General features: G+C 46.3%; 1 protein-coding gene across 8 annotated transcripts in view; it reads right to left on the bottom strand.

Moving 5' to 3' along the window:
* TANC2 (tetratricopeptide repeat, ankyrin repeat and coiled-coil containing 2) overlaps positions 1-22,738 on the bottom strand; it is a 235,990-nt gene that overhangs the window by 22,424 nt on the left and 190,828 nt on the right. For all 8 annotated transcript variants that reach the window (XM_027702319.1, XM_027702321.1, XM_027702323.1 and 5 more), the window contains 5 exons: positions 12,468-12,576; positions 8,130-8,252; positions 6,864-7,100; positions 4,844-5,029; positions 3,951-4,044 (listed from right to left, as the gene is read on the bottom strand). In XM_027702319.1, the coding sequence (XP_027558120.1) occupies positions 3,951-4,044; positions 4,844-5,029; positions 6,864-7,100; positions 8,130-8,252; positions 12,468-12,576 (749 nt within the window). The remainder of the gene's footprint in view (positions 1-3,950; positions 4,045-4,843; positions 5,030-6,863; positions 7,101-8,129; positions 8,253-12,467; positions 12,577-22,738) is intronic.

Below are 22,738 nucleotides of genomic sequence, written 5' to 3'. Positions count from 1 at the left end.
TTAACTCCCCAAGTGTGGTTAGGTTAGAGAAGACACATTCCATCTGAAAATAGTCCCAAGTTCAGGACCTGCTGGTGACTCGTTTCGGTGTTAATTTTAGACTTCTTGGTTCCTCCCTCTCCCTAACTTTCTGTGCACTTCAGCACAGCTCCTCTGGCTCCACGCTCTGCTGCTTCTGGTAGGAGTTGGAGCAGAAGGTGGGAGTTTATTTCTGCCTGACGTCGCTTGTTTGTTCTTTGAAGTACATTTCTGTGGGTTGGCTGATTACGAGGTGTTGATGGCTTTCCAACTGCAACACTGTTAATGCTGGGGGATTTAATTAATTCTCGATTCCGCTCCACGTTATGGTGGAGTTTTCTTCTCTTGGAGTTGAGAGACACCAAGAGTTAAAAAGAAAAATCATCTCGCTGCCACAAGCAGAACGTTCTGCAAAATCTATAATGGGATCCATGTGGGTTTTAAACGTAAGCTACAAATACAGGAGGAGGCAGGGGATTGGAATGCAGGGCTCTGGGTTCTATTTCTAAACCTGCCTGCACTTGAAATGTTGCAGGTTAATTTGAGGTATTTCACGTCAAAATGACTTATGTTTGCAACAATGAGAATCTGTAAATCACTTCAGTGTTTGGTGTTCATCGTGAAATGTTCTTTGGAGAAGACTTCACTGAAACAGGATGATTTGATCCATGGTTTCTCCACTCTCCCTTGAAATCCCTTCTGCCTGCACTGACATCTCTTTTTGTTGCTGTGTTCCTCAGGGTCCAAGAAACTGGTGTGGGAATGTGGATCCAGCTTGTCCTCTGCAGCTCCAGCTCCAGGGAAAAGCTCCTGTGCTGCTCAGCAGCCAGACCCTGCTCCTTCAGGAAGGTTCCACACTGATGATCTGGATTTGCCTCCTGCTGCTGAGAAAAACCCATCCAAGCTTGTCTTATACAGTGCACAGATACCTAAATCCTCATAAGTGGAGAAACTCAGCCCAGCTGGACCCCAGAGCCCATTAGGGCACACCCAGACCTCACCAGTGGGAAGGTTGGACTGGAGAACCCCCCGTGGTCCCTCACCTGCCATAAGCTGGACAGGCTGCTGCTCCAGCCCTCAAACCAAAGCAGCTGTTGACATCCTGTGGCTCACCTCAAGCCCAGAGCACTATCCTGTGGCTGGTATCCAAGTCCAAATGCTCAATTAACCTACTTCAGGAAGAACTCTAGGGGTACCTGCTTCTTTCAGCACTCCTTAGGTGGACTCATCAACCTTACAATGGTTTTTAGTCTAAAAAACACACATGACACAAGGTAAGGCTGTGCCTGCGTGTGAAAGGAGGTTGGAAAAGCCAAGGAAAGGTGATGAGAGGAACTAAAGGAGATGGAAATGGGTTGATTTGAAGTTTTACTGTCTGCCAGGGAGCTCCCGTGGCCCAGCACAACCAAGGTGAGTCCACCAAGGAGCAACAACCAGGATCTTGGGCTGGCAAACAGGAATGTTCATTTTGGAGTTTTATCACGAGGATGCAGCTCCAGGAAGACAACTTGCTGGGCAATAACCAGGTCTTGGCATAAACACCATAAAACAACCCCTGTGTTTCTCAAAACACAGCTCAACCAAAACCTGAGACCAGGTTCAGGTGTGGACGTGCCCCTCTCCACCGGCATTAAGCCACGGCCTCCAACACCAGGGATCTGCTACAGCACATTCTGCCTTTGCTGCTGTGCAGAGAAGGTGCTGTTTTCTTAGAGAAAAAACAACTTCATCTGGAGAAGGAATCATTCAAGTGCTGCTCTCCAGCATGTGTATCTGTTTCCCAGCCTGGCAGCAAGACAAACAGCTCGACGGAGCCGTTCTTTGCACCTCCGACTCCGATGGACTGAGCACAAAGTGACTCAGATACTTTTCTGCTGGGTTTTGATATTGGTTTTGTCCCAGGGGGAAATACTCCATCTGGAGCTGGCTGTAGTGTGCTGTCAGCAGTTCCTAAACTTATGATGTCACTTGGCACTGCCATTTGGATGATATCAGGCTGATATCACCAAGCCAAGCACTCGGCTCTGCTCTGTGGAAGATTAGACACGAGCAACAAGTATCAAAAGCCAGACAACCAGGATTCAGAGTTCTAAAGGAGATTGCTATTTTTAGGTGGAAACCAGCACTCCTCTTCAAATTTATTTAAACTGTCTATTTACCTTTGGGGAAATAATAATAATATAATAATGTGAGAGTCATGAGTTTCATATAAACTTACAGACTTGTTCTACGCAGACCAAAGTCTGCTCAATTTGGTGGCTGGTTCACTTTTGCTCACTTACCCACCTCACCAATTTTAATGGGATAAACGGATATTCCTTTGAGGTGAGCCCTCAATTTGTGTGTGATTTGTGAATCACAAATTCACATTCCCAACTGTCCCAGTTACTCAGAAAACCCTCTCTGACAGAGAAACTCCCAGATGCCTGGTTAGTCCAGCTTTTGGCATTGTTGGGGGCAGAGGTATGGGAAGGGGGACAGCAGAGATGGAAACAGGCAGGTTGGGAATGTCAGAGCTGCCCAGGGCATGGGATAGGAAGGGAAGGGCTTATCTGCAGTGCCTGATGCTGCCCGTGGGGTTACTTTGCAGGGCTCAGTGGCTTTAGACCGAACTCTGAAGGCATCTGATCATGATCCTATTTACAAGACAGTCCTTGTGACCCAAATACCAGAGAACAATTTGGATGATCCATCTCAGGACTGGTCACCCCCTGTGAGCTCACTGTCCTGTTACCAACACTCGGCCATTTCACTCAGCTGATTCCACACCCAATTCCTTTTTTTTCTCCCATGACATCCCAGGGCACTCTGAAATTGCTCATTTGTATCTGTTGCCCTTATTTCCTCTAATAATGGCCCCATGGCCTTGCTGGTCAGTTCCATTCCCCTGGGGACAGGAGTTGGCTCCTTCCCCAGTGCCCTGCCAGTGGCCCGGGGCAGCCTGGCCACTCCCTGGGCTCTTCCCAGGACACCTCATCCCTCAAGCTTTGTCCTTTGGAGCTCAGGGCAATGCTCTCTGGCACACTCCATTCATCACACGGCTCTAATAAGGCCACATTTTCAAAGGCACAGGCACAAACCAGCTCCAAATACAACCCTGCCCCCTCCAAAGCAGAAACAACGCGAGCAAAGGCTGAGCCACACTCCAGCCGCCCTCTGTCCCCTTGGATCGTGTCATTTTTAAGCCAAGCTGACAGAATCACCATCCGTGCCCTGCTCCCCAGACAGGAACATTACCTGGGTGTATGAACCTGACAGCAACATCACCAGTGATGCAAGTGGAGCAGTGAGTTGAGTACAAATGACAGAGGATAATATTTATGAGGTCGCTGGAGTTAAAAGCAAACAGCTCTATGCTGGAATGGCTCAAGAAATGGAGATGTTAGCGGAGCAGAAGGGATGGATGGCTGCTTTTGTTTTGGGAGAACTCAGGAAAGAAGGGATTTTGTATTCTACCCATCAATGTAGAAATGAAGGACTTCACTAAAGAGTATTTGTTTAACTACCAGGGGCTAAATAATGAGGAGTTTTCAGAAAATCAATGGATAATTTAACAACCATAGTGCTGCATGTAATGGGGAGGAGGAGAGAGAAATAGGGAGATGCTTTGCATAAATATGCCCAATATCAAGAGAGAAAGAGCAGAACTGAGTGTCCATCTCATGCTTCAGGGAAATCAGTGACCTGGTCAGAATGCTGAGTGCCTCACACTCCTGAAAAGAGCCAGGAGTTGCAGAAGCTCAGAATTTTCAAACCTTAAACTTTTCTGTTTTCCTTAAGCTCCACCCTGGCCCCTGTTAATCACCAGGCACCAAACCAGAGGAACTGATCCTTCACCATCAAAGATGGGATCAGGGATGCATCAAGGACAGGAAGCCCAATAAAAGAAACACAAACATGCACAAAGAAGCTACAGCATCTACAGAAATCACCTGTCTCTCCCCAAAGGCTGTCAAAGCTGTTGATCTGTGCTCTCTCCACCTCCTCTTCATCTTTTTCTGGCAGATCGAGCAGGTAGGAGACGATCTGAAACAAAACGATGTGTCAGCTCACGAACTCGGCTGAGGTGGATGGAAAGTGCTGACACCTCAACATAAGCTGCTGGGAATGCAGAGGGGAGGGAACAGTTTCTGCCTGGCACCCTAAGCTCAAGGAAATGTTCTTCCAGAGGTCAGTCACTGAACCTGTACGAGCAAAAAAATCCCACCCAAGTGTCTTGACAGGACCGCACGTGATGAGCCCCCATAGGGTCAGTTCCCTGTAACTGTGTCTGGAGATGCCCCAGCATGTGCAGTGGATGCCTCTCCAGGAGGAGGTGGGGCTGTGAGGAGGTATCTGATTGAAGAGAAACCCATTCTCAGGAAGGGAGAAGGAACAGGGGCTGCCATGGGCAGCTGGGGCCGGCGGCAGCGCTTGGCTTGGTAGTGCTGGGTTAATGCTGTGACTTGACCTTAAAGACCTTTTCCAACCTAAATGATTCCATGCATCGTTTTCCCACCACAAATCTTTGCCAGGATGGCAGGAGGAAGCTCTTTGGCTCTTCCCTCCCCCAACAGACAATCCAAAGCTACACGGTCTCACCCTCCCTGACCGTGCTGGAGGAGCAGCGTAAGCAACACGCTGCTCATCCACCTCATCCTTAAAAGTTTATTCCAAACATTTATTCCAACAACTTATAGGCTTGTTACACTCCCTGTCTTGTAAACCAGCTCAGAGCACAGGACAGAGGTAGTGACTCCACCTCCACGACCTTCTTTGGCCAACATTTTGGCCAGGAAGGAGCCAGCCCTTGGTTCCCCTCCCTGCAGAGCCGTGTGGGTCCTACCTCGGTGTAGCCCATGCTGGCGGCGGCAATCAGGGCCTGTTGGATGGCGTGGCTCTTCTTGAACACCCCCTGCTGCTGCCCAGCCATGCTCCAGTCACACTGGATCAAGAACTTCACCACTTCCAAGTGTCCTCTGAGGGCGGCGTGGACCAGGGCACACTGACCGTTCTTGTCCAGATGATCCACCTTGAACAGAGATGACAAAACACAGTTAAACCAAATCACGGGCAAAACGTCTTTGCTTCTTCAGAGTTTCCAGCCCTGGCTTCAGAATAAAGCCATGTGTGCAAAATGTGCATTTTTCTGGTAAACTGTCCCTTCCATGACCAGAAAACAACCATTCCCAAAGCAACATCCTGGGCTCTGGCATCCTCTTGGCCACAAGTGTTTGCTTTGGGGAAGGCATCATTATTTTTTTAGCTGCCTTCAGTTTTCTTCAGACTCAAAGGCTGCAAAAGCATTTTTCCCCTTTGAGTCCTGAAGTCCAGCAATTGAATTTTCTTGTGGATTGAAATCACACACGCTGATACCATCTCCTTTAGCCAAATCCACAGAAGGAAAACCAGCCTGTTTTCCAGATGCCATTTCTTTTGAGAGACCCAGAAGTGCCTCAGCCTGCAGCCGGATGCTGTAACGTGAACCCAGGGCAAGCACAGTCAGTAGGAAACAGGGACAGTGCTTGGCAGCCCTGGAGGAACTTATTTGGTTGTATCTCAGGGGCACGAATACATCAGCTGGGATTTCTAGGTCCTATCTCAACACCAGGAACTTGGAGAACACAGGAAAGGAAGATCAGTTATCATCCTCCTGCTGGTTAACCCCTTCAGTGCTCTGCAGGGTATTATTTCTCATAAAAATAGGAAATTATTATTATTTTAATATATTTTACTAATATTAATTCATAGAATCTCAGACTGGTTTGGGTTGGAGAGGACCTTAAAGATGATCCAGACCCACCCCCTGCCATGGGCAGGGACACCTTCCACTAGCCCAGGTTGCTCCAAGCCCCGTCCAACCTGGCCTTGGACACTTCAGGGATCCAGGGGCAGCCACAGCTTCTCTGGGCAACCTGTGCCAGGGCCTCACGACCAAATTACAGTTATATAATACATATGAGAAATATTTCTCACCTTGTAACTCATTCACAATAATAACATATCAATATTTCTCCTTTCTCAATTCCTGCAATGATCAGAGTTGCAGTTTAACTGCAAATATCTCCATCTTTAAAATAAACCCAGATGGTTTTGGGGTATTTCCTCAGCACTGCTGGGATGCTCAAGGAAAGCTGTTAGTGGCAGGACTTCTGTCACCAAACTCTTCTCAAAATATCCCAACAAAAGCAAAATTCTTTTCTTCCTTCATACTGTCTTTGCATTATTACAGACAACACAACCCAGCAAGATCTAAACAGTCCCTCAGTCATTCTGACTTTCATACCAAAACTAGAGAAACCCATATTTTGCCTTTTGAACTGAAACTAATCATATAGAGAAACCACAAATTGTTTCCAGCAGGCTCCACTTCAAAAATCAGCACAATTTTCTTCTTCAACAAAGTATTTCAAGTCGACTCATTATATACAATTAAAACTCCAAACACTCGCCACAAAGCTAAACAAAAGGGATTTTTCTGGGACAAATCTGATGGAAGTTTTTTGGAAAATGTGTCTCAAGGAGATATTTAGAGAACGTTTTATGCTGGAAAAGCGTTGCCACTTTAACGTTGTGAGGTTCCTCCAGGACATCCCTCTGCAGGTCATCAGCACAGGGACATCAGGCAGCTCCTACCTCAGACCTGAACTCCACACACTATTATTGATTCTCAGGAGTTCCTCAGCTTTGGTGTCAACGTGGGATTTTTAAAGCCACTGTGTTTTAGCAGAAAAGCCAATCCCAAAAGGCTTCATCTGCTGGAGGGTGTTCCCTCAGCGAGCGTTCCGTGTCCTGCAGCTCCCGCCCTGCCTTGCACAGATGTGGAACAGCTAAAATCAGCTTTTAGGGGATGGTGGCCACTTTACCTTGGCCCTTTTCTTGCACAGCAGCACCACGATGCTCAGGAACCCGGCAGCAGCCGCGTAGCCAAGGGGGGTCAGGCCGCTCTCCGAGGCGGCATCGACGTTGGCCCCAAACTCCAGGAGCAAAGCCACCATCTCGGCGTAGCCCAGGTGGGACTGGACACACAGGATGGGGGCGTTGTTCAGGACTTCTGTCCTGTAATTCACGTTTGCACCTCCCAAAATCAGCAGCCGACTGACCTGCACGGGAAAGGAGAGGAGTTGGCTGAGAGTTCTGGAGAGACAGGAGTTTATTGTCAGGGTGACAACAGAACGTTACACCAGAGCCCTCTGCACATCTCCAAACAAACAGCAAAGGACATGAAATGCTGAGTGAAACCACTTGCCCAATAGATGGTGCCATTTTAGGTAGATGGAGCAGTTTAATCTGTCCCTGAGTGGTTGATAAGTGGTTTGAGTGGTGCAGCCTCCCTTTGTTTGGGAACAAAGTCACTCCAGCCCTGCTGCAGCAGCTGCAGACACGGCGTCTCACCCCAGGATGGGGACTGAAACCACACAGCTGGAGAGAACTGTACTCAGCATCCTTCCCCTGGGATCCTCCCTAGGGCTGGCTTTGGTTATCCCTGCACAGCTCCCTCTGCACTCGGCAGCCGTGGAAAAGGCTCCACCTGATGCTTGGAGAGTGTCAAGGAAGGGGCCTGGGGACAGAGCTCACCTAATACGGATTGGGAGGAGCTGGGACAAACATCCTTCCACATGAGGAACAATTCCAAACCTGTCTCCCTGTCTGAAATCCTTTCTGCTGCAGAGATGGGGTCATTTTAAGTCAACACATTCATCCTTACAAAGCAAAAAAGGGGCCTGAACCAGCATGTGGGCACAGGGGTTTGGTGTCACATCCGAGTTCGTGCCTGTCTAAGCCACAGCCCTTTATGCCACATTCCAACAACAGTTGTTTCATTCCACATCTCTGAAGAGGAAAACCCCCAGAGAATCATTTTGCACAGGCACAGACTCACTATTCACTCCTTGCAATTCAAAGGAGATTCCTGGTCAAAGCAGCAGAGTTGAGGGACCATCCCAGATGGTAAAACATCCCAACTGGACTCATGGCCTCTCCCCACCTCAGGACAAACACCCAGGAAGCTGCTCAGCCTGGGCAGGGCACTGCCATGGACAGGGAGCTCCTCTGGATCCTCTGTGTGTGGTTACTGCTCATCACTGGAGCTTCCTGTGCCACCCCAGCTCTCCCTCCCCCTCCTCCGGTACCTTTATGTTCGGGGTGTAGAGATTTCTCAGAGATGCCAAAGCCATGGAAAGACCTTCAGTACTGTAGGAGATCCAAAGCCCTTGGAGGATGGAGGAAGACACCCCAACTTTTTTACTCAGCCCCTAAAAAAAGAGAAGATGACTGAGACCCAAGCTCACAAATCTGCTCAGTTACTCCGGACAGATCCTCCTGGTCCTTTGGACTTCAAAGAATTTCAGGACAACAATGGCTACACCCAAAATAATGCAATGATTTGCCACATCTGACCTTTGCAATTGATTAAAAAAATGGTAGTAAAGGTTGTGCAGCCATTTCCAGGGTCTAGAAAAGGCAGGATTAAACTGTGAGCAACCAGAATCCGTTCAACACCCTCACCAAGCGTCGTGCTAAAGGTGCACAGATTGCTGCCTTTTCTTTTTTTTCTTTTTTAATAAAGTACACGTTATTTTGGCAGGACTGATTCACAAATTTCCTTATTATTCACACAGTTAAACCAGAAGACAATGTCTGCTCACAATAAGGTAAGTTAAGGAACTCTCAACCACAGCCTGGAGCGGTATTCCCCCTTCTCATCTCTGACCTTTCCTGCTGGTGTCCATGATCAGGTTATACAGAACACACAGGAAGTCTGACGTTTTCCAGAAAGATTCCAAAATATGAAATATTTTCCAGCATCACTAAGTGGCAGAGCACAGAACTGTAGGTTTCTCCCTCCTATGCAAAGAGCCATAATTGCTCTGCAGCCAACAGATGGGAGTGAACAGCTGGATGGAAGAGGAGAGGGATGGGATTGGAGCTCCAGGAAGGAGCCTGGCTGCGTGCTGTGCTCGCTGTGTGATGTGGGTACACCCTAAACGTTGCTGTTCTGATCCATTTCCCATTAAAACCTGCTGTTTCCATGGAAACTGCACAGACATCCTTAATTCTGTTTTGATATGCAAACCCTGATTCCCACTTCCTCGCACGCCGGGGGGTCACTTGTATCCGTGCAAAACAGCAGGATCACAGTTCCAGGTTGTAGGACTGAAAAGGTGGGAACAAAACCAGCAGCAAAAAGTGGGATTGTTTCCTCTTAGGGAAGACATGCAGGAATCAGCATCTCCACCTGCTGCTGGACTCGGCTGCAGGCCTGACGTGGGGAAGAGACTCCACAGCATCGCTCCAGCCATCAACAGATTTGTCACTTGGAACAGTTTTATCACCAAAAGAAGCAACAGATTACACAAGCTCTTATAAATAACAGCTCCATGTGCTTGTTTCCTTAAAATTCAGGCAGCTAAACCGAGAAAAAGATCTGCTTGTGCTAAGAGAAGAAGAGACCTCAGGAATTTGAGCCACTGCTAAATGCAGCTTTTGAAATGACACAATGCAGGACATTAAAGGTCAAGATTAAATTTCATGAACTCAGAATAGTGTAATTGGGAAATGGGAAACAATTTTATAATAAACAGTTAAAACAATTTAAAAATTGTTATACTACTATCAAGCCCATAAATAAGGTGTTTGAATCACCATCAAGGACCAAGGAAAAGGGTAGATATTTTGAGAACAGCCCTCTGAAGATAATTACAGATGCTATAAAAATCTTAACTTGCATTAGAATATATATGCTTAGATATTAGTGCAAGACCTAAAAGGTGACATTTATCCTTTAAAGAAAAAAATACATTCAACACCATCAGCATTCAATTGCTGAAAAAAACCTGCACTATTTCTCATTTTACAGCTTGTATCTTCCTTTTCTTATATTCCCTTAACAGAATTGTACAGGCTGAATCCTTCAGCAAAAGCAAATTTCAGTGTGATACAACATCAAACCAAAATACCACCAGTGGTTCCCACTTCACTGGGATCATCCAAAATGGGACCAAGGCATGGCCTGACCATCTGAATAACTTTGCCAACCCTCACAACCCCAGTGTTCAGAGCTGGTTTCTTCTGTCCTGTCTGGTATGCAGCTGTCAGCACCTTCAATTTTTGACTTATCACTTCCTCTGCTATTTGGCAACTTGCACCTTACAGACTCCCAGACTGGTTTGGGTTGGAAGGGACCTTAAAGACCATCTCATTCCACCCCCTGCCATGGGCAGGGACACCTTCCACTAGACCAGGTTGCTCAAAGCATCATCCACATCTGGATTACTGACATTTTAACTAATTTAGGATTAAATTAAAGCCTCCTCTTTGCTTGATTGGAAAACATACGTCAGCCTGAAGTTTGGGTCTTCTTGTACGACAACTGCACATTTCTCTTTGTGCCCTTTCACTTCCTGCCAGGCTTTCCAAGCTGGCTTTCCATATGCTCCTGTTAAGACTGGTAACTGATTAAAAAGATTAAAATATTTTACTTTTTCTCCCCCCCCCCCCCAACTGTTTGAGGATGTTTGTGTTTAAAAGAGAAAACCAGCAGATCTCAGCCAGCAAGTGAAGAGCAGAATGTGAAAGTGTCTTCCCACCAATGTGTCAGGTCAGCACCTGAATTTTTACACCTGGAAATTCCAAGTGTTCCATCATCACCTTGTCAAGGTACCAGAGGATTCAAACTAGTAAGGACTGGGGAAGGATAAAGAAATTTTCTGCACTGTTTTATCAAAGTTTGTCTCTATACCCAGCTCTCAGCCTCCAAACAAAACGCTTTAGTCCTGTTCTAATCTTCTCCTAGCTTTCTGATGGGTAAATAAAATGGAATTACAATGGCATCAGGCCTCCATAAATACCTTCAAAATTAAGATGTTTGTGTCTGCAGAAAGCTGCTGCTTTAATATGGGAACTTGAGGAAGAACATCCTGAATTGATGACCTGACACGTTCCCTACTTGGCAGAAAACCCACGGCCAGGCCGGTAATGCTTCAGCAAAAGATCAGACAGAAAGAAAAGCTTGAATGGAAAAAATGCTTGTTTAGAAACAAATAGAGCTGGTTACAACAGGCAAAGAGTCCTTGATTGTACTCTAGGAAATATTTTGTTTAAAGAATGCTCAAGATCTTAAACACGGTCTGTAATATTCCAGCCTAATGCCTCCTTCAGAAACTAATGCAGCTCTTGTTCTGTGCAGTAAACACTCACAAATCCACAGTAAACACTTGTTAAAATAAGGAACAAAAATAAATCTATTCAAGGAAAAGCAAAAGACTAAGTTACAGTCTGTAATCTAGCTAATTCGAACCCTTCCAAAAGTTTGTGGTACTTCCAACCAACGTTCTGTTTTGGTTTTCTGTCACTGGTCTTCCTGCAGTGTTGGATACCCAAAGGTTTTGCTGAGTGATGAGGAACAGAAGGTTGGAGTGACATTTCTCATATGCTAATTGGCTTTTTCTACTATTGTAAATATTGCTCAATTAAACCTGGAATCTGTAGACAGCTCGTCCACTCCATGAAAATTGTCCTTTGCTCAGAGCCTGAATCCCTGTTATTGGTTTCCACCATGGAAGTGTGGAATGGAGAAGGTCTGGAACCAGATTCAGATCTAAATGGCAGCTGAGCAGTAAACTCAGGGCTGAATCTGGCATTGGGAATGTAACTCAAAATGTGAAATGACACCCTGAGGATAAAGTGCTGAGCTGGGGTTCTTCCCTTTGGATCCAGACTTTGCTGCTACACCTGATGGGGAAACTGGTGCAGTATTTATTGCCCAGGGAATGCAATATATAAGTCCAACAGGGCTGACACAAAGCACAAACCACCTGTTTGCTCTAGGAATACCCACAGCAGTGCTGAAGTTATAAAATCCTGTATAGACCAGATGAAAGTACAGCCTTGTTTTTACCGGTGTTAAACACTCACAGATCCCAACAGTTGCAAGAAATTCTTTATTTCCTGTGACCTTAAAAATCCATCCTCTAATTTCGATCCTCTGGTACCTGGGCAGGCAGGAAGAATGATATTTATGGGTCATACTGATGGTCACACCTGAGTTTGCCTTTCAACTACCCAGGTCTGAAATGTCTGTGTGAAGAGGAACATGGAGTGATCAGCCAATGTTAACAACCAGCAAATTTCCCCTTTACAACCTAAATTTAGCGTTGGATTCTTCAAATCCGCTTTTAAAAGATTTCTCTTTTCTAGATGCTGTTACAAGAACTCATCTTACAGGGGAGGAAACCTCTTAGGCTGTAGAGCAATTTTGAGGGAAGGAGGCTATCTGCCCAATTTACAGGCTGAAGGAGGGTTTAATTTCAAGCATTTCGTAGATACCATTGCCAATTTCCCAAACTTCTACTCGCTCCAGCAGCCTCAGGCAATCACACTCTTACACCAACCCCACGACCAGACACGACTGAGCACTGCCAGTGCTGGGGATGAGCTTGGTGTTAAGTGTTCATTTGAATTTTTGTTACCTTAAAAATATGAGCTTTGAGAATGTGATGTCCCAGTTCAATAGTTTGCTGTCGATTTAATTTTCCTTCTTGTCGGGAAAACCAGAAGGCAAGTAGGGTGTGGCCACTCCTAAAAGCAGAAGAAAGAGTGTGTTAGGATTTCTTGTTACACCAAGAAAACAACTTTTGAAGGTAATTTTTGCCCCTTTTTGCTAATCCTTCAACCTCATCCAGCTTTGGGAAATAGAGGTGGATGAATTCTCGCTTGTGAAGCACCAATTAATTGTAAACACTGATAGCTCAAAACACCCCAAACATTGGAGGACAGCAAAAAAACCCCACCCAATAGATTTTCTATGAGCAGATGTAAATTTGAGAACAGCAGAGGTACAATTCCATGAAAACTGAAGTTTTCTAGTCATTTTACAGAGAAGAACCACACTTGCAAAGCATGTCACCAACCCTGGAGTCACTAGAAAATGCCATATTTAGAATATCCACACTTTGAAAAAAATGTCCTTTAAACGACATCTGCACTTTCCACCCTGTGCCAGTCCTGCAGTGAAGCTTTATTTCTTTGTAAACACATTCTCCAGTAATAAAGATGCTTCTGGCCATGACCTACCAAGTTGACAACCAAAGCAAATTAACTGAGCAACACACCAAGACCTGTTTAAGGCAAAATATAATAAACCAGACAACAACTTCCACCGCTAAAGGTCATTTTTATTGACATTTTTAAACATTTACAGACTTCCAGCTTGTAACACTGCAAGTCTAACATGGCTGAATCTTCCCAAAGATGTGAGAAGCTAATTCTCCACAGACACACAAAACACTCAGGGTGCAAAAATGTGAAGTTTTAATATAATTTCTGGGCAAAGCAGCAAATACCTGCCCCTGTAGGAGATGCAGCAAGCAGGGCAGGAGCTGCTGAGGCTCCACGCTGGAACCTCGGTGGGCTGTGTCTGCTGTTTCCTTGGTTTTACCAACAAAATTACATTCTTCCTTAAGCCCCTGGGTGCTCCCAAGGGAGCCCTTTTAACCCACTTCATTTCTGGAACTGCATAAAAATGTGACTACACTAAAAGCAATCAAACCCCTCCCGGCCAAGGAAAATAAAACATGAGATCAACCGTGGCTTTAAAAGGGCTTTTAAGGACAGGGAATGTTATTAGCTCATCCCTGTCTGGTAAAGCAAAGAAATCCTTGGGATGGCCAAACGTCAAGTAAATATTGCACAGGATAGAAGCTTTCACAACGGTGGGGATTTACCAGCTCATCCACATCCAGGGGGAATGATTTCCCATCTCAAAATAAACCAGAAAAGAATAAAAGCACGATGCTTGTAATGCCCTGGCCAGGTGTCTGGCAAGGTCCCCCCCAAGGCCCTGCCAACGAACCTCCTTTAGGAGCAGTAACACATGGATTCATGGGAGTGGGGCCTGGGGATGCCCTGCCAGTGGATGTGCCCACTGGAGGAGTGGGATGAGAAACAAATCACCTTTTTCTTACAAGGCAAGGCTTGATCCTCAGGTTTGGACAGGTGGAAGGGCACCAAATCCTTTTTACAGGTAATAAACTCTTGCACTGGTGAGGAATCCTGCTGTGCCTCGTTCCAGAATGCAACTCCATTTACAGAGGCACCATCAACTCAAGTAACTGTTGTCTGAAATGTTTTTATGGACTGACAGTATCTCCATCCTCAGGGTGACTTGAGCACCAAAAGAGAGTGAGGAAAATCCCACTTTTTGCCAGGCAAGCTGCTCTCCACACCCTGGCCTGGCACAGGGCCCGTGCCGGGATCCCATCGCTCCACACTTCCCATCCGTGGAGAAGGAGAAGCCTCTCCAGATGGTGACTCTGCCCAGCACAACAGAGCTTTGATACCTCAGCTGAAGCTTCAGAGCCGTGAGGATGCCTCTGTGCACAGGGCAGTGCCTCCCATCCCACACGTCTGTGCTGTGAGAATTCCCCAAATAGCACCAACAGAAGGGACAAAACACAAAAAGCTGGGACAACAGAAGGGCCTTGGAAGTGGTTGTAGCACCTTGAGCTAACCACAGCCTGTTGACTTCCTTTGGCTCTTCTCCTCTTTGGAATGGGAGGAGGACATCAGATCACAGCCTTTTGGAAGAGACAGACAAATGAATTTACACTCCAGGAATGCCCGTGGGAAGGAGGAATGGATCAGAAGGAAACAAGTGACTGAAACACAGCTTGAGTGTTGCCAGGTACAGCTGGAAGTCAAGGGCAGCAGCAATTGCTGGGTTTTATTTGGCCCCATTCAGCCAGATTATGGAAACTTGTATTTGCTGTTTATATATACACATATTGCAATAAATCACCAGATTGATGATGCTGTGGTTGTCATTTGGAGAAGGGTCAAGGTGTTCATCTCCATGTAAAGGTTGGTGCTGCAAGGTCAAGAACTTATAGAGGGTGGACAGGAGAACTGGAGAGGGACTTTGGACAAGGACCTGGATGGACAGGACAATGGCTTCAAAGTGACAGAGAGTAGGTTTAGATTAGATACTGGGAAGGAATCCTTCCCTGGGAGGGTGGGGAGGCCCTGGCACAGGTTGCCCAGAGAAGCTGTGGCTGCCCCTGGATCCCTGGAAGTGTCCAAGGCCAGGTTAGAGCAACCTGGGCTAGTGGAAGGTGTGGCTAAGGGGGTAGAACTGGATGATCTTTAAGGTCCCTTCCAGCCCAAACCATTCTAAGGTTCTGTGATTCCACGAATGAGAGGTATCAGCTCCTTCCCTTTGTGAGGATCAGGAACAACATCTTGCTGCTCCAGATCGAGAGTGGCTGCACACAGGGAGCCTTCAGCCACCCCCCTCTGCCTTGTGTTCCACATCACAGGAGAGCAAATAACAGCAGTTGTTTGTTTGCTGTTGGAAACCCCTTTGATAACTTTTGGGAAGGCCCTGAATGGAGCTGTAACTGCATTAATCCCACACATGAACTGAAGATCCAGAAGCTTCCAAAGTGCCTGTTCTTCGCAGCAGGAGCTGAAGTGCAGCTCCCTCCTGACACACCAGCCCAGGTTCCACAGTCAGCTCCTACACTGCTTTTCAGCTGCAGCTGGAAGGGTATTTACCCAAAATTAATTACAGACATGACTTTGGTGTTATGAATAAGGCATGTACGAACTATTCCAGAATAAAGTACAGGATTCATGAGTAATACATTACCTCTGCTAAGCTTCCCAGACCTTGGCTTTGGGCTGGCTGATAAACACTTGCAGTCACTTGTTCTGTCAGTGTTAATTGGAAACCAAACCAGACTGCAAGAGCAGAGGCTTTTTATTTATTTTATTTTTCTTTTTTTTTTTTTTTTAGTAATACAGGAGAGTGGCAGTAATGATTTCTACATCAAGGAGCTCGGTGAAATGATTTGCTTTGAGTCTCACCACTGCAGAGTTTATCATCAGAGATTTTTCTATTTTTAATGTCAGATTTCTTTTTTTGGTGAAAAATTAATAGCCCTGCCAGCTCAGTTTCTGCAGCTTTTGTCTGCTCTCAGTGCCTGTATCGACTCCTGGGATGGCCAGGGCTGTCTGCCTGGATGGGCACATATGTGTGTGTGTGTATATATATATATATATATATATATATATATATATATGTAAAAAAGACATAAAGATGAGTCTTCATCCTTCCAACCCCCTACACAGCACAGCCCAGTGCACACCTCCAGCAGCTCTAAGGAATACAAATATTAATGAAAGCTGTACATGGGCACAAGGGGAGATCACAGAAACATGGATTGGTTGCATTGGAAGGAGCTTTAAAGCCCATCCAGTGCCACCCCCTGCCATGGGCAGGGACACCTTCCACTAGCCCAGGTTGCTCCAAGCCCTGTCCAACCTGGCCTTGGACACTTCCAGGGATCCAGGGGCAGCCACAGCTTCTCTGGGCAACCTGGGCCAGGGCCTCCCCACCCTCCCAGGGAAGGATTTCTTCCCAATATCCCATCTAAACCCACTCTCTGTCAGCTTGAAGCCATTCCCCCTTGTCCCCCTGTCACTCCATGTTCCTATAAATAGATGCTGGATGTGCTCCCCACACATCTGCTCCCTTATCCACCCAAATCTGAGGCACACACAGCTCTGGGCACAGAGCAGGGGGATACAGGGAGTTGGTACCTCAAGCACACCCCTGAAATGACACTGCCCCTTGTGACACAGATGGAAGGGGACAAGGTGTCACTAATAAAAAAAGAGATTAAAGGGTGTAAAATTACTCCAGCATTAAGGCACTGCAGCACTGGAGTAAAACACTGGCAAAAAACCAAATGAGAATCAGTCCTGTTCACTTCTGAACCCACCAAATTCCCTGATTTATACCCATATCTCCCTTCTTCCAGCTAATCCCACGAAAACATTCCAAAAGCAAGAGATTTGACACTGTGCCCAGCGAATCTGGTCTTCCAAAAGCCGTGTATTCATATTCTATTCAGCTCTGCAGAGTGCAATGATTTAACTCCAGTGCAGAGACTCGTGTGCTCTGACAAAGCTTGGAGCCTCTTCCCTTGCAGAAGGATGTCCAGATGTCTGTCCTGGCTGCAGAAGGGCCAAGCTCAGCTCCATGAGCTCCTCTTGAAGGATCAGTTAATCACCAAAGTTGATTTACTGATTTTTGTAACGCAGCTCCCCTCTGATGTTGTAACTGCAAATTAACTTGGAAGGAATTAACATTTTAAAAGAAAATCCCAACAAACCAGGGAATGCTCTTCAGTACATGCTATTCTTTCCTACGGAATCAAACACTGGCTTAATTTGCTGAGCTAACTGGGACAGCCAAGTTCAAAGCCAAGAAAAACTTTCCTGTCCCTTGGGTCAGATCTCATTGCAGAGAGAGAAGCTGTGGAGTATCTGCTCAAACACCATCACCCTGCCCAGAAGTCACTGAGGACACAGCAGTGGTGTGCTACCAATTCCAGCTGCTGTAGGAACTGCAGACACACTTCTGGTGAGCAGGACAAGGATCCCAAGCCAGCAGGGCTGCTGCTTGCTTTCTTCACCATAACACACTCAAAACATCATCACAACTGTTCACAACCCAGAGCAACATCTCATGGCCTCAATCATACACTAGAAATCCATCACTGTGGGCAATAAAAGAGACATTTCCAGGCTAAAGGAGGAAATAAATGATTATCTAGGCCTATTTTTTATAGTACAGATGATAAGGCTCAATCTGTACATCAACAGACACATGGGTCAGACTTGTACCCAAGTGACAGAACAGAGATGGGACCCAAGGGAAGGCTGGAGCTGTGCCAGGGCAGGGTTAGGCTGGATATTAGGAAGAGCAGAAATGCAATCACTTAATGGCAGCTGGCTCATCCTTACGAGCAGTTTTAATTTAAGTAACAGCATTTTGGCAATGAAGGACTTAAAAGCATCTGACATCTCACAACATCAACAGGTTCATTGGATGGTTCTTCACTGCCAGGGTGTGACTGAACTCCAGTAAATCCAACACAGTTATGATCCCACTCACATCCAGAGGGATGTGCTCAGGAAATCCAAGCTCCCAAGGCAGTTGGTGCTGCCTGGTCCCAGATAGGCACAGGAGGCTGATGGAATGAGTGTGGAACAGCCAGGAGAGGAACAACCAGCAGTCACCACTATCTCCAGCGCTGGGAGAAGGTTTAGAGCCATGTGGATGTGGCACTTGGGGACATGGGTGGCCTTGGCAGCACTGGGTTAATGACTGAACTTGATGATCTCAGAGGGCTTTCCCATCCTGAAAGATTCTCTGATTTATGCTTAATGACCCCTAATTTTGAAGCAGTTGGAAAGCTCCTTACCCCTCTGACATGGCATTGACAGCATCCACAGCCATATCACTCAGGCAGAAAGTTTATTCCAGAAACTTTCCAAGCTGGAATAGCAACAGCTGTCTATTAAAAATCCCGTGGGCACTAACCATGCTACGCCCATATTTTATCAGATGATGTTACATACTTGGCTTATCACAGGGAAAGAGTTTGTCTGGAGTTTATCCAGGATCACAGAGCTGCACCCATCTCAGGAGCTGATCCTGGAGAACCTCTACACTCCATGAAACAATGGCAGCAGTGCCAGAACTGCCAGGAGAAGCAGCGAAGAGGAAAAACAGACAGCTCTGATGGTACCACTCAGATTTAAGGTAACAAAAGATACTTACAATGATTTAAACATACAGAACAAAAAAGGAAGGATAAAGGAGAGGGAAAAAAAAAGCATTTCCAAAGGCTTACAGGTCCTGACTTAATGAGATTTAAAAAAGCAGATCCTGAGAGCAAAGACGCAATTCCCGCGTCTCTGTTCAGTTCACGAGGCTTTTCTGAAATCTGCTGGTTGCCAGGAAAAGATTATTTTACATTCAGAGAAAAGTAACCTTGTCCAAGAGCAGTGTGAAAAGACTCCTGGCATATTTAATAAATTTGTTGGATGGGTAAAATGAATAACAACATCTTTCAGGAAAGTCTCCAGTGACTCCACAGTTAACAGAGAGAGCAGATCTCAAAAGACCAGCAGTGATACATTTTCTGTTCTCGTTCAGTCTGACACAATTTAAAATATATGAAATCAAAGAAGAACAGGGAATGGGATTTGGAAGTGCTTTGACCAGGAGTCAATGACCATGTAAGAAGCAGATGGAACAAATCAGGACTACTCTGTCCTGCACTGCTGAAAGATGCCTTTGCTCTGAAAGCGGTTCTTGAAATTTGTGGAATGAAATAACAGGAAGAAATTAAGTCACATTTCTTTCTTTGATCAGCACTGATAACACCTCCAATTAACTCTGCTCCTCTCTTCTCAGTGCCACAGGATGGATTATTCCCTGAATATTTTCTTCCATTTAGATGTGAAAATGGCCCAGAATACAGAAGTTTATGGTCCAGAAGAAAAAGAACAGATTTTATGAGGACAGTAACTCAAGACACTAAATATATTCAAACCCTTCTGCATCCCAGTGCTGAGGCTGCATGTCTAATGAGCCAGTTAAAATGAGCAGCTCTCCTGATGTCCTTTATGGTGGCAGTGATCACATCTGCTCTCTATCTCATCTGTCATCATTTATAATCTGTCTCCCATTTCTCCTCTTCCAACTGATGCTGCAGCTGCAGCTCTGACCACAGTTCAGGGGAAAACCTGCAGCTAAGTCACTTCCCTGTCCTGCTAACTCCCCGTCCCAGCTGCCCAACTTGCTGCCAACGGCTTTAATAATTTATTTTTGAGCTCTGATTTTCCACATGAGATTAGAAAGGGGCTCCAAGAGGCTTGGCCAGGGACTTTGGACAAGGGCCTGGAGGGACAGGACAAGGGGGAATGGCTTCAAACTGACAGAGAGTAGGTTTAGATTGGATATTGGGAAGAAATTCCTTCCTGTGATGGTGGTGAGGCCCTGGCACAGGTTGTCCAGAGAAGCTGTGGCTGCCCCTGGATCCCTGGAAGTGTCCAAGGCCAGGTTGGACGGGGCTCGGAGCAACTTGGGCTGGTGGAAGGCGTCCATGCCCATGGCAGGGGGTGGGACTGGTCCCTTCCAACCCAAACCATACCATGACTCTATGACTAGATAAACATCTAGAGATGCTGGTGATGTGGATACTTGCACACAACAGGTTTCCTACATTCACTTTGTTGAGCTACTGCCCATTCCTTTAACATTTCAAAATGTACTGGGTTCCAAGTCATGGAATCAGAGAAATTTATTCTGGAAGACATATGGGAAGCCTAAAAACTTGTATTCTCAGAGTCAGCACTCCGTGAGGTCTCCACTGCTTGATGAACAGATTGGGTTTGCCCCTCCAATTAACTGGAGGACATGATGATGGATTCTTCTTTGTAAGTCAAAAATATGGTTCTCACTATGATCTGCCTGGGGGTAAATTAAAAGAGCAAACGTTGTCCTGTCACGCTGTGGGTGTAGAGGAAGCCCTGCCCCAAATGGCAGCTCAGCCACCACTTCCACCACACTCCACACTTCTGCCAAAATCAGAGCAGTGGAAATGTTCTCAAACAACCAGATCCCGTGGTGATTTGGTAATTATTTGCACCAACTCAGCACAGGCCTTGCACAAGTGCAGACCAGACAGCAGGGTGGGCAAGGAACAACCTGAGCTCATGTAATTTGGTGACATGTGACATCCAGCCCACGGCTGGGGACGGCAAAACAACGAATGACATCACGTCCCTCCTGGCTCTGCTGATGTCTGTGGGGACACTCAGCCCAGTGTGAGCTCCAACACGTGCAGAGCTACAAGACTGGCACTCTGGAGCCATGAAAAAGCCATTAAGGGAGGTGATTCCCAGGGTAAAGCAATGCTAAATAAATTCCGATGGCAGCAGCAGCACTCGCTCCCTGCTGCACCTCCAGAGGTGGGGCTGCTGCCAACTGCTCTGGAAAACCTGATCATCCCACTCCAGCCCCACAGGGTGCTAAGGGGCACTGCATTATTTTTAATTTTCTGCCTAAGTAAACAAGGAATTCAAATAAATCCTAACCCCATTATTCTGCTTCACCTTGAATTCAAATGGTGCCGTTGCTTCGCCGAGCGAAATCTATCCCATGTCTATGCAGAGAAAACACTTAAGACATATCCTGGGTTTTGGTGAACACTTGATCATCTCAGCTGACAATCAAGCTGAGTGTATTTTAAGAGCTTTTCAGCATCTTATAATACAAAAGAGGAAGAAAATCAACTAATCCATGCACCATAATGCCCAAGTAAGCTCCATATGGAGGACTGAACTGGGGGTAATTTTTAAGGAGCTGATGTATAATGTAAGGACCCAGCCCCCCATTTTTAAAGCTGTTTGTTGTATTCCTGAATTGTTATAAATACCATTTTCACCAGTTTCTTTTCCTCCAAACTTTCTAAATTAATTATCTTTAGACTGGGGGTTATGATTTGTCAATCAGATCAATCATTCCACCAAAACGAAACAAAAATCCCTGATTTTTCCTTAATTCCTTCACTCTATCATTTTGCTGGTTAATACATAAAAACATTAATTTTGTGTAGGAAAAGTCTCCACTTGCAACGTGCTCCTGAGAGAAAAAGGAAAATGCAAAATACCTAGAGAGTACTGTACTAAAAGAGAGCTCTGGCAGAAACCATGGCAACTCGGGTGGTGGAGGAGAGCTGCATCCTTCTGCTTGTTAATCCCTTCAGGGTGCCTTGATTTGGGCTTTCAGGGACAGATTGTGGATGCAGAAAAGGAGGGAAGAGGTGAGGAGATGCCCTCAACCATCGAGCCACCAGTACTTCTCCCTGGTTAATTTTTTGGTGATATATCCCTGATTATTAGATTTTTTTTTCTACAACATTCCACGAGCAGGAGCTGCCTGATAAAGTTTTGGTGCACTGAAGAGAATATTTACTGCAGAGAATTGATTCCTCAGGCAGGATTTCCAAGCTTGGGTCTCACAGCTGCATCAGCCCAGTGGTGCCAAAGCTGAACGAGGCACCAACACCCTGATTTTGAGAGATGCCCAAAGTCTGCTGGGTATCTCCACACCTGAGCACTCAGCTCTTCTGGAAACCCAGACACAGGGTTTTGGGGTTCCAGAATAACAACTCATCTGTAGGATCCATGAGAACAGCTTGGCACCTCCATGCAGTGAAAATGTCCTGTGGGTAGCAGGATATTCCTGAAGTTCTCCACCTGGAGACTCTCCTCCAGTGTCGCGTTGGTGGCTCCCGTCCTCATCGCTCTCGCTCTTCTTATGGAAGGTAAAATATGAGCTGCTGTGCCCATCAGATGGGAAATCCAGAGTAGGTGTAAGGAGCCAGAAGCAGAGCAGAGCCTTTGCCATGTAAAGGAACAGCAAACAGGAGCAAACCTCCTCTGAAGGCACCACTTCTGCAGCTTCCCATCTCCTCTGAGTTCCAGCCTGGCACAGGCCACCTCCCCAGAGCAGGGTGTCCATACCCAGGTGGCCCCGGAGTCCAGGGACTGTCCTCCAAGCAGCAGAGGGGAACAGGTATGAGGTTCAGCTCATCCCAATCACAGTTAAAACAGGCTGGATGAATTGCTTTGAGGATTAAAGGAGACCAGAGCACCCACTTGAGGAACAGACAGGGGATGGCAAGCTTAGGTGAGGCTTGGCTTCACCACACCAGGGGTGAAGCACTTGAGGGGAAGATCTAAAATGCTTCATTCTGCTGTGATCCCATGGATGCTGGGACATGCCCAAGCAGCACTAAGAGCCTGTTTCCTCAGCCACCACCACCAGCACACACAGCACTGGATGCTCCAATGCCACCCTGAGATGCAAAAGCCCCAACTG

This window comes from Neopelma chrysocephalum, unplaced genomic scaffold, assembly GCF_003984885.1.
Source record: "Neopelma chrysocephalum unplaced genomic scaffold, ASM398488v2 Primary Assembly neopelma1_182, whole genome shotgun sequence".
Classification (NCBI taxonomy): Eukaryota; Metazoa; Chordata; class Aves; order Passeriformes; family Pipridae; genus Neopelma; species Neopelma chrysocephalum.
The sequence above is the reverse complement of the archived record's forward strand: the minus strand, read 5'-3'. Positions and strand labels throughout refer to the sequence as shown.